The 15,906-nt window shown below is 33.4% G+C and overlaps 1 protein-coding gene across 1 annotated transcript in view; it reads left to right on the top strand.

Moving 5' to 3' along the window:
* SCN2A (sodium voltage-gated channel alpha subunit 2) overlaps positions 1-15,906 on the top strand; it is a 73,546-nt gene that overhangs the window by 53,931 nt on the left and 3,709 nt on the right. Inside the window, exons 18-26 of the mRNA XM_054515350.1 lie at positions 4,201-4,321; positions 4,686-4,840; positions 5,227-5,400; positions 7,440-7,562; positions 12,227-12,508; positions 13,055-13,108; positions 13,881-14,018; positions 14,631-14,735; positions 14,898-15,168. Coding sequence (XP_054371325.1) covers positions 4,201-4,321; positions 4,686-4,840; positions 5,227-5,400; positions 7,440-7,562; positions 12,227-12,508; positions 13,055-13,108; positions 13,881-14,018; positions 14,631-14,735; positions 14,898-15,168 — 1,423 coding nt within the window. The remainder of the gene's footprint in view (positions 1-4,200; positions 4,322-4,685; positions 4,841-5,226; positions 5,401-7,439; positions 7,563-12,226; positions 12,509-13,054; positions 13,109-13,880; positions 14,019-14,630; positions 14,736-14,897; positions 15,169-15,906) is intronic.

Below are 15,906 nucleotides of genomic sequence, written 5' to 3'. Positions count from 1 at the left end.
CCAGTGGAATCACAAAGATATCTACCACCTTGAAGATTTTATAGGTGATATAACCATACTGAAAAAGACTGGATAGCTTGGATATAATATTGCCATTTATATCATAGAACATTTCATTTTCATACTGACATCCAGACAGCACTGAGAAAATAAAACCAATTTAATTTCCATTATTTAGCATTTTCACAGGTATTTGGGAGGAAAGGAAATTGAAAGCAAAATCAAAATGGTGGTTTCTCTTGGCGCCATCTTTCTGTTTATGTCTGTCCTGCTCTTTGCTCCTTCAATCCCTTAAATTATGATTTCAACATCTATTAGTGGCATCCTGGCCAATCATGAAATTTCAGCCTTTGTTAAAAATGTTAAGCTAAGAGCTGTCCATCTACTCTCAGATAATCATCTTTGGAACAAACAAAGAAATGTTAGAAGTGGCCTGGCTGTAAGTGAAGCAGAATTGTATGAATCTATGCGATGTTGTCAAGGTTCAGAAAGTAATTATGTCAAAAACTTCCTGACCTAATCTTGGCTGCTGCTTTTTGCAATGCTTCTCTGATAGGCAAGCTGCTTTCCTATCTTGAAAGCTGAATTAAAATCTGTATCTCATACTGTTCTGTATTGCTGACTAAAGCATGTCTGGCAAGGCTGTTGGTACATGTGATGTAAAAGATATTTAAATCTCTAGGATAATCAGTATACTGCTGCTTTAGAAACATCTAACTACTTTTGTCCCCTTGCTGTTTTCGTTGAAAAGGACGTAGAGTATGTACATTTTAAGGTTTTGAAAAACAGATTTTTCTGAGAATAATTTTCTTAGCATACTTTTCAGAAAATTTCTATCCTCATAACTCTCAAAGAGTGTCTAATGCTTGATCCTGATAAATCTCTTATAATCTGCATGACTGAATCCTTTTGAAATCTAGACTCATGGTATAACAAAAAGCTTAAAATGGACTTACTATTAGATCAAAGCTAATGCTTGGGTTTGGTTATTATCTTGTTTCTATAGGTTCATTTTTTTAAAAAGCTAATGTTAAGTAAACTGCCTAAATTCAGTTTTTGTAATGCTGGTAAGCAGAGAGCAATTTACCAGGTACAAAGGTAACTTTCAGATATGTTTAGGTGAAGAACTGGGATATATGCTACATACCTAACATATCAGGGTCTGCAGTTGGGGTAGTCTAGCTAGCCAGCTGGATTCCATATGTGTGAACACTGGTAAGTCACAGTAAGTGCTAGAAAAAGTCTTCCTATGTATTAAGGCATGGAAAAACATGATAGCAATAACATCATCCATTGCCAGGTCATGTTGTGTTGAATATATAGAAATCAGTACAAAGTCCCTGAGTCAGTTGCTTTATGCCAGAGCATAAGTTTGCTGTGGAAATATGTAAATGTTAATGAAAAGTTTTCCAAGCATACTGAACTTAATTGAGTTGATAAAATCTTGAGATGTTGTATCATAAAATCTTTCTAGCTGTTTCTAATGCATACGAAATTTTATAAATTTTGTACATAATGCCTTACAATAAATTCAATGTTAAAAATAACAAAGAAAAATGAAAAAAGAAATTATACTGTTGAAAATTTCTAGTTTTTGTTCTTTCTCAAATGATGCTGAACTTTTGCAGACTGAATTTATTGATTAATTTTTGTAATATTTTTCTTTATATACAATCTGGTTGGGGCCAAATTCAGGTATAATAGAGCAGCATGCTAAGGAAATACTCCATTACATCAGCAGAAGAGTAACTGAGTTCTCAGGAATGAGGCATTTAATAGTTGCATTTCTAGTATCAGCTGCTGTTAATTCAATTTAGGATTTTTCTGTTCAGTTTAACTCCTGTGATTATTGTTACAGCTCTGTAAATTAAGCATAGCAGATTTTTATTGAGAGGAGACTTGAAAGATACATCTCACCATACACAGTGCCCCACATAAAGTTGTCTTTTTGATGTTCCTGATAATTTACTATTCTATTGTTAATTTTTTACCTTTCTATCTGATATTTGTGATCTCTCCTTATAGTAGCTATATCTAATCTTCCATGTTGAGTTAACTGTTAGTCTTAAGCAAAAAATAGGAATTCATTACCCTCTTTTGCTCATTAAACTAACTGCATAATATCTGAGTCACTGAACTCTTCATTTTCCTGTAAAAGAATGGACAGTATGTCTTTCAAACTTATGGTTCAGCCAGTTCATAATTTTTGTTTGCTCTGCTACTCCTACAGCATTCTGCTAGAAATGCTCTCCAGATTGGAATGATGCAAGCAACATTTTAAGAAAACACTATGTAATAAAAACAGTCACTTCTCAGTTTTAAAATGATTTACTGTATTGTATTGATAAATGGTAATTTTTAACATAATCTGTAATTTTTTTTAATGTACCTTACATTTATGGTATTTCTGGCTTTTCCTCAAACTGATGATTGACTTCCACTGATGTTTAAATGCTGTGGTCCTTACTTGGTGACTACAGTATTTATCCCATACTTTCTAGTTTCTCCATTTTAGAGGCAGTATTCCACAATGACCAAACTGCCATGCGTTATCTATAATTCAAACATATTGCAATCTGAAATTTGTCAAAAATGATCTGCAGAAAAGTGTGGATCCATCTCTTTGTACATTGGGCCTGACCTCAACAGGTGTTTATACTCATGCAGAAATATGAGATATGAATTTCTAAGCTGGGAAATTAAAAAAAGCATAGATGAAATGGGTGTGCAGATATCACTGAAACTAGGTGCATAATACACCCTCCAATACATGTTTCCATTTGTTCAGCCTTCCTCTGAAATGTGCTCTATAGTGAACCATGGTACACAAAAATCAAAGTTAAGCTTATGTCAGAATCACAACGCAATATACTGTCAGTGTGATTCAACAGAATCAGAATGGGGGAGAAAGACATAAATCTTCTTTTTGTTTGAAGAACAAACTGAATATTTGTTGCTATGTAAAATTCCATTAAATGTTTCAAGTTACTTTTTGTATCTGCAGACTAATACTGTTTACATTTCCTTTACAAAAACTGTATAGAATTTGAAGCTACTCAGAACTGTTTTAAAGGAATAATGCCTCTAACTTCAGATTTAAGTGTCAGCAAAAATATATATCTTAAATGTTATCATATAACATCTCTGTCTAATATTAATTCCCTATAGACTCTATTCTAAATCTGCTTACATCATTCCCTTTATAAGATTAGCTACTTATCAATGCAGCCATTTTACTGATGTTATACTCCATATAGTGATAACATTAGAAGAGTCATAGAATGCTGTAATCAAACTACTTTTACTTATTATAGTACTCATATTTGTCTGTTGCCAGCATCATGTGATGGTGTGAAAGAATAATTTTTAAGGTTTGGATTATAATGTTGGTATGATTATTGATGCAGTATTATTTTATTACAACATTGTTTTAAAAGAATTTGTTTTAACTTTTGTCATTCAAATTTTTTTAGCCTTTTATAGTAATTGGACATCTATGTGTACTGTACCAAAGTAATAAGTAGTTTCAAAATGCACAATAAATTCAGAAAATGCGTTGGCAAGTGAGTATGCAAAATATCAGCTACTGCTCCTAAAGTAATGTGCTGCTCTTTTGGAAATAAAGATAATTAAATTATCCTATAAAACTCATAATATGTGTTTTCATGTCAATAACAATGAAAACATTACATTAAAACTTTAGATTTAGCTTTTTACAGACTTGCTAGAATAATATTTACTTGAGGCATGAAAATACATCTGTGAAGCTTGCTGTTGGTTTGGTCATGATTTTGGAAATTTATTTGTATTAACACATGTTATCTAAAGTGTAACCTAAAATGCAGCCACATGATTGGAATAATTAAACAGTACAAAATGTGGAAAGTACCCATTCTTAGCTTACTGAAATTTCACTTCAAAATTCTTACGTGTGGCTCAGAATAATACTCCACTAATTTCAGCAATTCCTTGTATGAAAATACCAAAATATTTTAAATAGGGAAAATGCACATTATGTAGTTTCTAATCTTGTGACCTCACCTGTAGTAGAGCAATTTGGCATTGTAGATTGTAGATAAGAAGTTATTTTAGTATCACAGCACTGAATACATTCAAAATATTTTGATAAACATTACAACATAAATTTCTATTCAAAATAATAAAACTGGAAAAAATAATTATGTGGGGTTTCATTCACAGAAATTGAATGCATCCAGTTCATCAGAAGGAAGCACAGTTGATATTGGACTACCTCCAGAAGGTGAACAGCCAGAAGCAGAACCAGAAGAAGTTCTAGAGCCAGAAGCTTGTTTTACAGAAGGTAGGCAAAGCAAAACAAAGGCAAGATAAATAGACCTAGTTGTGTAGATTCGTGCAGGAGTCTCTTTTTATTCAAAATCAAAAGAAGTTTAGTGATTATAGTTGTAATATCTGATAGTATTAGTCACTCTTTCAGAGTTCCTGCCATAGATTTACTGTTCTTGTGTGTTCTCTCTCTTTGGAAGGTATTGCAAAAGATACAACGATTTAAATTCAAATACTAAAAAAAAATGGTCAAAGAGGAATTATAAGGATCTAATGCACCAGCGCTATGATAAGAAATAAGTCAAATGATTACCATTCATTGTGATTATTAATAAATATTTACTTTATTCTGACATCTGAAAATTTATTGTCACATTTAGGGTGCGTACGGAGATTCAAATGCTGTCAAGTCAGTGTAGAAGAAGGAAAGGGGAAAATCTGGTGGAATCTTAGGAAAACCTGCTATAAGATTGTTGAACACAACTGGTTTGAGACCTTCATAGTCTTCATGATTCTTCTCAGCAGCGGTGCTCTGGTAAATTAAGTGTGGAACTATTGTGACTATTGTGATTTTAAACAGCAAGCATTTAAAATTACAGTTAATCACATAGCTACAGGTAACAAATTAGAATTTGATGTCAAATGAATATATGTTCTAATATAAATATATATCTGCAAGATATAATTAAATGTCTTCACAATTTGCACTGTCCTATAGGAATGGCCAGGAAAAAATTTGAATTGAAAAAATATACATGATGATAAGGCACGTGTCTTTCCACCAAGTATAACTTCGGCTTTCACTTAATACTTTTAATAAGGCTGGGTCCAAACAATATTCATCTTTCAGCTGAGCTGAACAGCAATACACAAAACTTACTGTAGGACCGCTCTTCGAACTTCATTTTAATTTGTTTCCAGGCATTTGAAGATATCTACATAGAGCAACGTAAAACTATCAAGACCATGCTGGAATATGCTGACAAAGTTTTCACCTATATCTTCATTCTGGAAATGCTTTTAAAATGGGTTGCTTATGGCTTTCAAACCTACTTCACTAATGCATGGTGCTGGCTGGACTTCCTGATTGTTGATGTATGTATTCTTTTTCATGTCCTGTACGATAAGCTTAAAAAAAAAAGAATATTATGTTTTCAGTATAAGATTTCTGTTCTATTCAACAAAAAACTCTATTTTAACTGGTGTGGTGGTATGGTTTATAATTCTGTTCAGAATTGAAAAAAAAATTTGGATATACTTATTTCTCTAGAGATGTTTTTTTAAAATTCTCTAGTTTTATGAAGTTTTAATTCTTTCTTGAAATTATGCTTTTTACTATCTTTTTTTGATGGTATAGAAAAGATGCTGTTCATCCTCTTCAGTTGTTTTGTACATGGAAGCAATTTCTCAAACTGTTTCTAACATTCTAATGAATTACTGTAAGTGTCCTGTCACTTCCTCTGTGCAATATGAAAGGAAAATACTGCTAGGAATTGTCGGTTCCATTGTACTATTCCGTACCCTTGCACTTTTCACTGTATCATGGGGGTGACCTCAAAGACAGTTCAGAGAACCATAGATGAGCCCCCCTAGAATGGGTTCCCACATGATTTTCCAAAGGCTGCACTACCAAGGAGCAGATACACATTGTCTGAAGGAGACCTGGTGAGAAGTGCATTGTAATTTCAGGTCTCCTTGCTCAACAATGTATGTAAAGTACTTGGTAGCATGAATGGAAGACTAGAGATCTTTGACCATATAGCAGATGTTCATTTCCCTTCCATCCCCAATAGCCTGATTTATCTCTCAGTTCCACAGATGTAATTCCCATGGAATGCAAGTTAGGGTATGTTTTAGACCACCTAATTGTGCATTACGAAAAGCACCAGAATTCTATAGAAATTGCCAAATATCTCCCTAAAACTACAGTGGAGGTCTTTACTACACAGAGTTTGGAAAACACTATACCTTGTAAATCCAGACCAACATTGCAACTCCTGTGATAAGATGTGATTATATGCTCATATAGTATTTTATGATTGAGTCTGTACCTCTGTAAAACTCAATCATCCCATGTGTAAACTACCATGACCAGTAGAACTTGTATTTCTCAACAAATATTTAATTCTTATTTGATTATCTGTGGTTTAGTTACTTCTGTGACCCTTATAAATAGCTTTATTAGTTTTTCATGTCAACCTTACCTTGGTGCATTTTTTAAATTAAAAAAAAAAAATCTGAAGTATTATTTTTAATCTATTGTCAGGGGATTGACATAAAAAACCAAAAAGAACAATTTGGAGATGAAGGAATTGAGGGAGCAGGAAGGATGGAAGGGAAGGGCATTAAATAGACATAAACAGAAGGTCGATGTTTTATTTTTGATCTATTAGGGACGTTTCTTCCCAATGGCTATTAGAAGTATATTTCCAAGGATTATTGATGAACGATAATTGTATTATTTATTTTACAGCTATTCTAGTTTATTTACTCATCTGCCTGCAGACCAGACCAGCGTTATGCAAGCCAGGATTGATGAAGTGGTTAAAGGAGTCACAGGGAATGTAATGAAGTGTGGATATGCCTAACAGTGAAGCTTCTACCATTATCTAACAAACAGTTGGTTCTCAGTCTTGATTAGTCCTGTTAAATCTGAACAGCACTGGTAGCTATGGCTGTTGAATAAGATTTTCTGGACACTAGAAAGTTACATTTGACCAAAAGCAAGGTCTGGATGTGTTTTTTGAGAGCGTTTACATTCTCATCAAGTTCTGAAGATATCATGGGAAGTCCTGACCTAAATTGTCCATTCTAATTCACCCAGCTTTAGGGTGTTTTGTTTCTGCATGTGACTTCATTTTTGTTTAAATCCCACCAAATGTTGACTGGTTTATGTGACTATAGAAGGCACTTTTATACCATGCTATCAACATGATTTCATCAACAGGTACCTAGAATATCCTTTTATTCTACTTTGTCTGACATAAAAATTTTTCTGCATTATAGAGGGTTTCCTGGAGAAAGAGGTCCAGCCTTGAATCTTCTTGAGAAGTTCAGGGCACACATCATTCCCACCATATGTATCAGAAAGATATAAGATGAATGAGCAATATTGCCTTTCTGTTTTTGTGTAGGTCTCTTTGGTTAGCTTAACAGCTAATGCCTTGGGCTACTCAGAACTTGGTGCGATTAAATCCCTTAGGACACTAAGAGCTTTGAGACCTCTAAGAGCCTTGTCGCGATTTGAAGGGATGAGGGTAAGACAACGTGAAAGAATCTGAAATAATGCATGCATCCACGGAAACAATGCATGCAGAATAATCAATGACCAATCCATGCAGAAATGCTACACTACCATCCTCTATATTTCACATTTATCACTAACATATAAGCAAAGGCTTCATCTGCTTATATGAATTCATGTGTTATGGCACATATTGTTACTTAATGAGGATCCTTGGCCTTTCCCCATTTTCATACTTTCATGGAGGGCCCAAGGATTTATCAACTGCATGGATCTATGCAATATTACTGAATTTATCCTATACAAACACATCCTGCTATAGTCAGAACAGTTTAAAAAAGTTCCAGTACTTCCTCTTAAAAGTGTATGCACATACATCCATGTATGCATGCACATGTGTATTTTGTACCAGTTTAGACTATCATACATAGTCTATATCTTTTAACATAGTATTCTGTATATATAAATTGGGAATGTCTTTTAGAAATAGAAGTTTTAGAATTAATTTGTATGTTAATAAGTAAATTAGCACTATTAAAATACCTTCTCTCTTTCATATTAGAACGATTGCATTCTATTTAAGAAAACTTTTCTAGCATATCAGAGGTGGAGCTGGTTTCATGATTTCTGGTTGCTTACTGCTTTCTGTATTGATTGTAAAATGTTGATTATAATCTATAGAGCACTAAGCAGCCTGAAAACATATTAGACTTTTGCTGGTGTATTTGAGAAGTTACTGTCCCCAGCTGTTTGTTATCACTCTATCAGTTACCACAGCTAAGGCCCTCAGCTGCCCAACAGGGCATGTTCAGTCTGTTTCAGTGCAAAGTCAAAGTGGTCAGTTTAAATCATTTCTTTAGTGTCCTGAAATGGACAAAGACCTGATGTACTCAGCCATGACTCTAAAGCTCTAGAAATGTTTCTCTCAAGGGTAGTAGTGAACAACCAGACATGGTAGATATTTCTCGCTCCAGCCACAGGAAGGTGTCTGGCTTGCACCTTCAGGGTCCATCTGTCTCTCTTGGACATACTGCCATAGTAGGCATCAGCAGATGCACCTGAACTGGAACCCTCCCACCATAATCAAAGGGGATCCTTGTGTGAGCTCCCTCCTGCGATCACTATTCTTTGCCACCCCAGGTGATAAGCTGATTAGCTAATTTGCAAATCAACTACAAACTGGAGAGCTTCTGAAGAAAATGTCATGCTCTCTGTGTGTGGAAAGTAAGAGAAGAGACTTCAGTGAAAAAGGAAATGGGCTTTGATGAAATGTTATGAATTCAAACAGGAAATAGCATTTCTTTGCCTCCAAAAATTTTTTTGACTTTTACTAAAGCAAATTTGAAAATTTGGGATGTTTCTATCAGAGGTAAGACCTGTCTAAAGCATCAGTATTATCTCACTAAAATAATATTAGCTGTTGGGGTTTCTTTTATGACAATGATTACCAAAACAAAAAACTCAAAATAAAAATATTTCAAATTTTATATAGAATTGCTTAAGTGGAAATTCATTGTTGCAAGGAAAAACCCAATAACCTTGTCATGAAGGTTTAAGGATAATTGTCAATCGCATGACTTCCATGTTGGTGTAAACTTTATCTACACATTTGATCCTGATCTGCCAACTGTATCTCTTTGTACATTCCCAGATGAGGAGAAGATTTATGGGTTTAGCAAAAAATGCAATAAAAAGTAGTAGATTAAGTTAGATCACTTAAGATTAGAAATATGACCTATAACTTCATTAGTTAGGCAGTTAACCATTGAAATATTCCAATGGATGTACTGAATTTTGCCTTATTTAAAGTAATTAATTCCAAGTTTAGTGTCTTTAAAGATACAGTAGCTCAAGTTGATGGAGAGATTGATATAAGACTATTTTAAGGTCTGATACATGGAAATTCAATATGTCTGTTCATAACATAATCATTCCATTGGTATTTATCATGTATGAAACTGAAAATATGACAATACAGTACAATGCATATATTTGCATAGACACTTAAATTGCTTCCATTGAGCACTTTCCATATACAAGCAGGAAATTCTGTTCAGTACATGTACAGTTTTTAACACACTGTACGATTCTCTAGGATTTCAACTTGTGCCCATACAAACTAGTAATTAAAAGAAAAAAATTGCTCCTATGAAAAAAATTAATTTTTTTCCCTGCATCTTCTCACCACTGGTATTGCTATGAAAGTTATACTTTAATTTGCACTTGGTACTTCATTAAAATAGTCTGTGGGAATATAATTAGTTTGTCCATGCTCTGTCCCAAGCAGTATCACTCACTTCTATATGGTGCTAGGCACTAATACCTTTTTCTTTCAACTAGAAAACAAGGGGTTTGATGTCTTTCTTATGCTTCCCCTGCTTTCATTTGGTGTCAGGCCTAGCCTCTTTTTCTCACAGACTTACTACTGGTGGAAGCTGGAAGGTGTTGGGATCAGTGTTTCCAGTGATGCTCAATGTATGTTTTGAGTGTCTTCAAATGATTCGTATCACAAGCTGGTTCTCTGTAGCTTCAGGACTCAGACTAATACCAGAGAAAGTAGGTCAGCTGTAGAAATCCAGCAATTAAAGAAAGAACATGACTGGACCTGCAGCTGCAGCACAAAGAGGAACAGAATTATTGGGTGTACTGAGACTGAAAGCTCGAGGACAAATATTTTCACTTCATTAACTATCCCTTTATATCTCAAAAATTGTTCCTGATGGATGATATCATTACATTTAAGAAATCTACTAATATTTTTAACTAAAAGAATTGATATAACTTTCAATTAAAAAAAACCTAATATATTTGGAAAATATTCCCAAATTGGGAAAAAATGACCTTGCCATTTATTATTCCAGTCAAATTGTTGTAAAAATAAGTGAGTACATGGTTTTCTGATTTAAACTAATTCAGCATAGTTATTAGACTGTTCATTTTTCTTAGGTCAAACAATATCTACAGTCATGTGGTTCACAGTGCTGAGTACAAGCTTGTCAACATAAAAGCGCAATGTTGAAATAGACAGAAGAGATTTATCCATCAGTTAGGGAATCCTCTCAACCCAGATGCTGAATTATAAAATTCTATATTACTTTTCCTTGTTAATTTACAACAGTTATTGCAAAGGAGATTTTTAGTATGATTAAGAAAATATTCTGATTTGTTTTAAATTTCCACACTAGATATAAAGACCTATTAAAATATTTGATTTACAATAAGTGGGAAAAAGGTACAAACAAACAAAAAAGCCTGGAATATTCAGACTTCATGCACCATTCTGTGCTTTTATAAAGTGATGGAGTAATTTACATTGAAAGTAATTTACATTTGATCCAGTTCCTAAATTTAAGGAATAAAATTAATTCCCTGAAGTCCTATAGGCTCTCAAATGTTGTCCAAAGTATGTATCACGTGTGTAGTACATGTGATGATGCTTCATCACCTATCTAATATTCAAAAGGTTTATTTTCTGTTCTGTAAGAGGGCAAGGAATGAAAGCCTATCTACCTGGATCTCTAATTTTATAATTCATTGATTCTAGGGATGGTATTGGTTGCAGATATAACTGTAATGCCAAAATACTTCATAGAACTTCATTACATATTTGTATTTCAAACAGAAACAATAAGTTTATTATGCTAGAGGATCTGTCCTAGTACTTACATAATATATACTAAATGAAGTATAAAAAGCCTATCAAAGTAATAGCTAGTGTTTTGCATTAAAAAAAGAAAAAGCAAACATCTTTAAGTTTTAAGGATCTGCTTCAGTTGTTTTGGCAAAGTTGGTGGCAGTGCTCTATACTTAACCAGTTCTATATTCTTAGAGTTATTTACAGAGAGATTTAAAATAGGAATTAATTAATTTAGCATCATTGAGTCCATCATTAAATTAATAATTCTCATTCATAATGGACCTACTTTCTCCTAAATTTTATTTTCCTCTGTGTTTTATTTTCATTCTGGCATGTTTTTAATCATTGCTCATCATCACACATGAAATCATTTTCACATTTTTCTTTCCTGAAGCCTGATTTTTCCCAAAATTCAGTTGGGAATTAAATCAAATCTCTTTTTCAAGTTTTATCTGCCAGTTGCCTTAACACTATCAGCTCTGGTGTGTTCAGATACTCAGTAATTTTCCTGGTTTGAACATTTTCACTTTTTAATTCTAAACGTAAACATCCAAAAGAACATGCATACATTACTTGGTTTTATTTTTAAAAATCCTCAAAGTTAATTTCAATTAGAAATTTGCTTAGAAATAGATTTGAAGTTGCTTGGATTTATCCAGGAAACATGTAGTATTAAAAATTTGGTTTGTTCGATTCAATCAGTGATTATAATTATTATGGTTTTGCAGATATACATTAAGTAAATATTCTAAAAAGCACTGATAAATACTTACTTTTCCTCTTTTTTTTTAAAGTTTATTTTAATGGTTCTTATTTTACCCATCCTTTAAAGCTCCCATTTGCTACTATTTGTATTTTTCCTTCTAATTAAGTTTGGCATTTTATCTTTTCTCTATACTGCTTTTCTGACTTGTTACTCTCAACAATTGAGTTGTAACATAGATATTAGAATTATAATTGCATGTTACATGTGAAGCATTTGTAAGATCCTGGTGCCTGTGTTCTTACAGTGTCTCTCTTCGGTTTCATTTGTACTCCAGGTTGTGGTGAATGCACTGTTAGGAGCAATTCCATCTATTATGAATGTGCTTCTTGTTTGCCTTATATTCTGGCTGATATTTAGTATCATGGGAGTAAATCTATTTGCTGGAAAGTTTTACTACTGTGTTAACACTACAACTGATGAGAGGTTTGATATCAGCCAAATTAACAACTTTAGTCAGTGTGAGGAGCTCATACAAAACAACGAAACTGCCCGCTGGAAGAATGTGAAGGTCAACTTTGACAATGTAGGCCTTGGTTACCTTTCTCTGCTCCAAGTGGTAAGTCACCTGCCCTTAATTTCTGTTTATCTTTCTGTATCTCTGTTGTTTACCTGCAACAGTAAAAAGTTTTTTACTTCTTTTTTTTTAATTTAGAAATTTTGTTTCTCAATTCTTGGTTTGAATTATGAAGTGTGAGATAAGTCCATAACTCTACAGAAGAAGTAACACAAAGCCTAGAGGATATACTGACTGTGAGAAAAAAAATGTAATTCAAATATAATAGACTGCTGCCTTGAATCTGTATCAAGTAAACCTCTAATGCTCATGCACAGAAAAAATAACTTCTACACCAGATATTACTCATAATAGACAAAAGAGTTCTTAATGGATGCTGCCCCTCTATAGTCAGATATTAGAATTGGCTTGCAATTCCTGTACATGAATAAAACATACAATAGAAAGCAAGAGTCAGCTATTAGGATTTCACTCTGCTGGTTTTCATGATGAGTACTAAAAACACTTAGTCTTCAGCTCCTAAAAAATGCTTCTGACAAGGCATTTTCCAGGAACAGTGTGACCTAAACACCTGTGTTCTGTTTATAGGCTACATTTAAAGGATGGATGGATATCATGTACGCAGCTGTGGATTCTCGTAATGTAAGTATAGTCCCTTGACTCCATTTGTTTTGATTGTATGAGCTCCAAGATTTGAGAATGTAATTTTAACATCTTTCAGAAATTACAGTAAAAATAAAAGAACAAAGAGTTACTATAATTTTGTAGTTAAAGAAAATGGAAATCATGGGAAAAATACAAGAAATTAGGTAAGCAGAGGAGCAGTCCTACTGTATTCCATTTTCTCTATGGTACACTTGAATCAAATTTCCCCAATCCTACAACTCACCTGTAGCCATGAAATACCTTTTCCTCCTCTCATTATGCATTGAGCCATTCTTTATATTTGAAAACAGACACCATCACAGAGAGGTTTTTGGGGGATTTTTTGTAATACTGATCTTATTTATAGTTAAGACTTTCCTTGTGCTCTGCAAGCTGCCTGACTGCTTTCTTTAAGGCAGAGTGCTTATTTTTAATTAGATCTGTGCATTTTCTTACCCTTTGGCCTGCCCCTTGTTCCCTTGGTGCAAGTTTTCCTCTAGTTCTAAGTAGACAATTGAATAAGCTATACTAGTAAAGCTCCATTTCTTTTTTTTTTTTTGTAAGCTGGACTCACAGCAGGAGGCCTGCTGTAGTATAGTGAAGGTGAATAGCTATACCAAGAAAATATGCTTAGTCTAAACATGGCTTGGATGCCTCTCTTCCACAATCCTGTGCAGTTTCCCAAGTGCCTGTAGCAATGAAATCTCCACAAGCAAATATTTTGTATTCATTGTTAAACTAATGTGTAGTTTCTATGCCTTTTTTGCAGGTTTTGGATCAGCCCAAGTATGAAGATAACCTGTACATGTATCTTTACTTTGTCATCTTTATCATCTTTGGATCGTTTTTTACCTTGAACCTTTTTATTGGTGTCATCATAGATAATTTCAACCAGCAGAAAAAGAAGATAAGTACTTCATTATTATTCTGAAAAGAACATTAAAATTTCTTATTTTTGGTCCACTGTTGACAACTTTATTAATATTTTTTATGATAAATTAGTTAAAGTGCCGCATAGTAAATACATTAAATTATTAAAGCTTATAATTTGTCTTGATGAGGGTTAGATGGACAAATGACAATCTGTGACTCTCCATGGTTAGTGAAATACTCAATGTCATCTTTGTAAAGATGTGGATTTGAGAATGAAGCCTTAATTGACTCATAAAAAGGCTAACCACTGAAATAGCCAAATGTAGCTATAAAAACTCTTTTCTATACTACTTCATGTCAAAAAGCTCAGCGGTATAGATTTCTGAACTTTGATAACAAACATTGTATTATCTTTATTTGTACCTTCTTTAGTCTGTGTTTTGTCAACACTGCCTGAAAAGGTATCAGTGTTCCAGCTGCTGAATTCAACACTTTCTGTAGCTTAATACTTAATATAAAAATCATAAAAGAGGATTTTTATATCTATCCTAAAATTTCCCACAGATGAGAATGTGATCATTAGTATTATTTATAAGTAATCAATAAAGATACATGATTGTAACCAGTTTTTGTCTCTTGGGTTTACTTTGGAGGTCAAGACATTTTCATGACAGAAGAACAGAAGAAATACTACAATGCAATGAAAAAATTGGGTTCAAAGAAACCACAAAAACCTATACCTCGACCAGCAGTAAGAATAAAAATATTTTCTGTTATTTTTACATCTATTCAAAAATTGGATTTTTTCTATTATGCCTTAGGCTGAAATAAGTTGTAAGCAAAAAAGAAAATGTATAAGAAAAGCCTTATTAATCTGAAATACGTTTTTTTTCTTTTTCTTCTGCTATAACAGAACAAATTCCAAGGCATGGTCTTTGATTTTGTAACCAAACAAGCATTTGATATCAGTATCATGATACTTATCTGCCTTAACATGGTCACAATGATGGTAGAAACAGATGATCAGAGTGAAGAAATGGAAAACATTTTATATTGGATTAACCTGGTGTTTATCGTACTTTTCACTGGAGAATTTGTCCTGAAATTGATTTCACTTCGTCATTACTACTTCACTATAGGTTGGAATATTTTTGATTTTGTGGTTGTCATTCTCTCCATAGTAGGTAAGAGCAACTAATTTTTATAAAATGTCTATTTCTGTGAACATGGATATATTTTTGCCGTGTAAAATCTATTTATATTTTGGTTCAACTTTGTCACTAGAAAGTCTTATCCATAAGATAACTGAAACGTATGGTAAGAATTTTTTAGCAAGAGGTTTCATACACTCCTACTTTTTTACTGGTCGAAATCAGATCTATATTCTGAAATCAGTAGAGATTCCTACACATGCATGAAAGGCAATTTTGATGTAAACTTACAGTGAGAGTTGCAGGTGAAAGAGTTCAGTCATCCAAAATCCAAGAGTAAAATCTGTGTGGGACTATTATGAGGGTAGGATGCCTGCACCCCAGACAGCAGGGTAAAACCCTTTGCTTACTTCAGTTTTGTTTGATCCTGAGAGGCTTTGTGCCTGAGATAGAGTGAGCAGAGCTGAAGCAGATGTGGTAACAAATAATGACTACACTAACCTTTGCTTTACCTAGAGCAGCAAACTTGAAAGAGCTTGAGTAAAAATTGTGGGTTTTTAAGTACTCCTTAATATGCAAATCAGTTTTGCTTTTTTTGTATGAAAAAAGTTATTTTTCTGCTTTGAGGCACATAATACAATGCTCAATTCTTTTATTCTTCTGTGAATCATAACAAACCTTTTTATCAGTTTGTTTATGTTTGGAATTTCTGTGTCCTTAGTAATAAACCTGTGTTCATGTAATTTTATGTGTGATTAAGAAGTCACAGTT

The sequence above is a fragment of the Molothrus ater genome, chromosome 7, assembly GCF_012460135.2.
Source record: "Molothrus ater isolate BHLD 08-10-18 breed brown headed cowbird chromosome 7, BPBGC_Mater_1.1, whole genome shotgun sequence".
Classification (NCBI taxonomy): domain Eukaryota; kingdom Metazoa; phylum Chordata; class Aves; order Passeriformes; family Icteridae; genus Molothrus; species Molothrus ater.
Note: the sequence above shows the minus strand (reverse complement) of the source record. Positions and strands in the feature narration are given on the sequence as shown.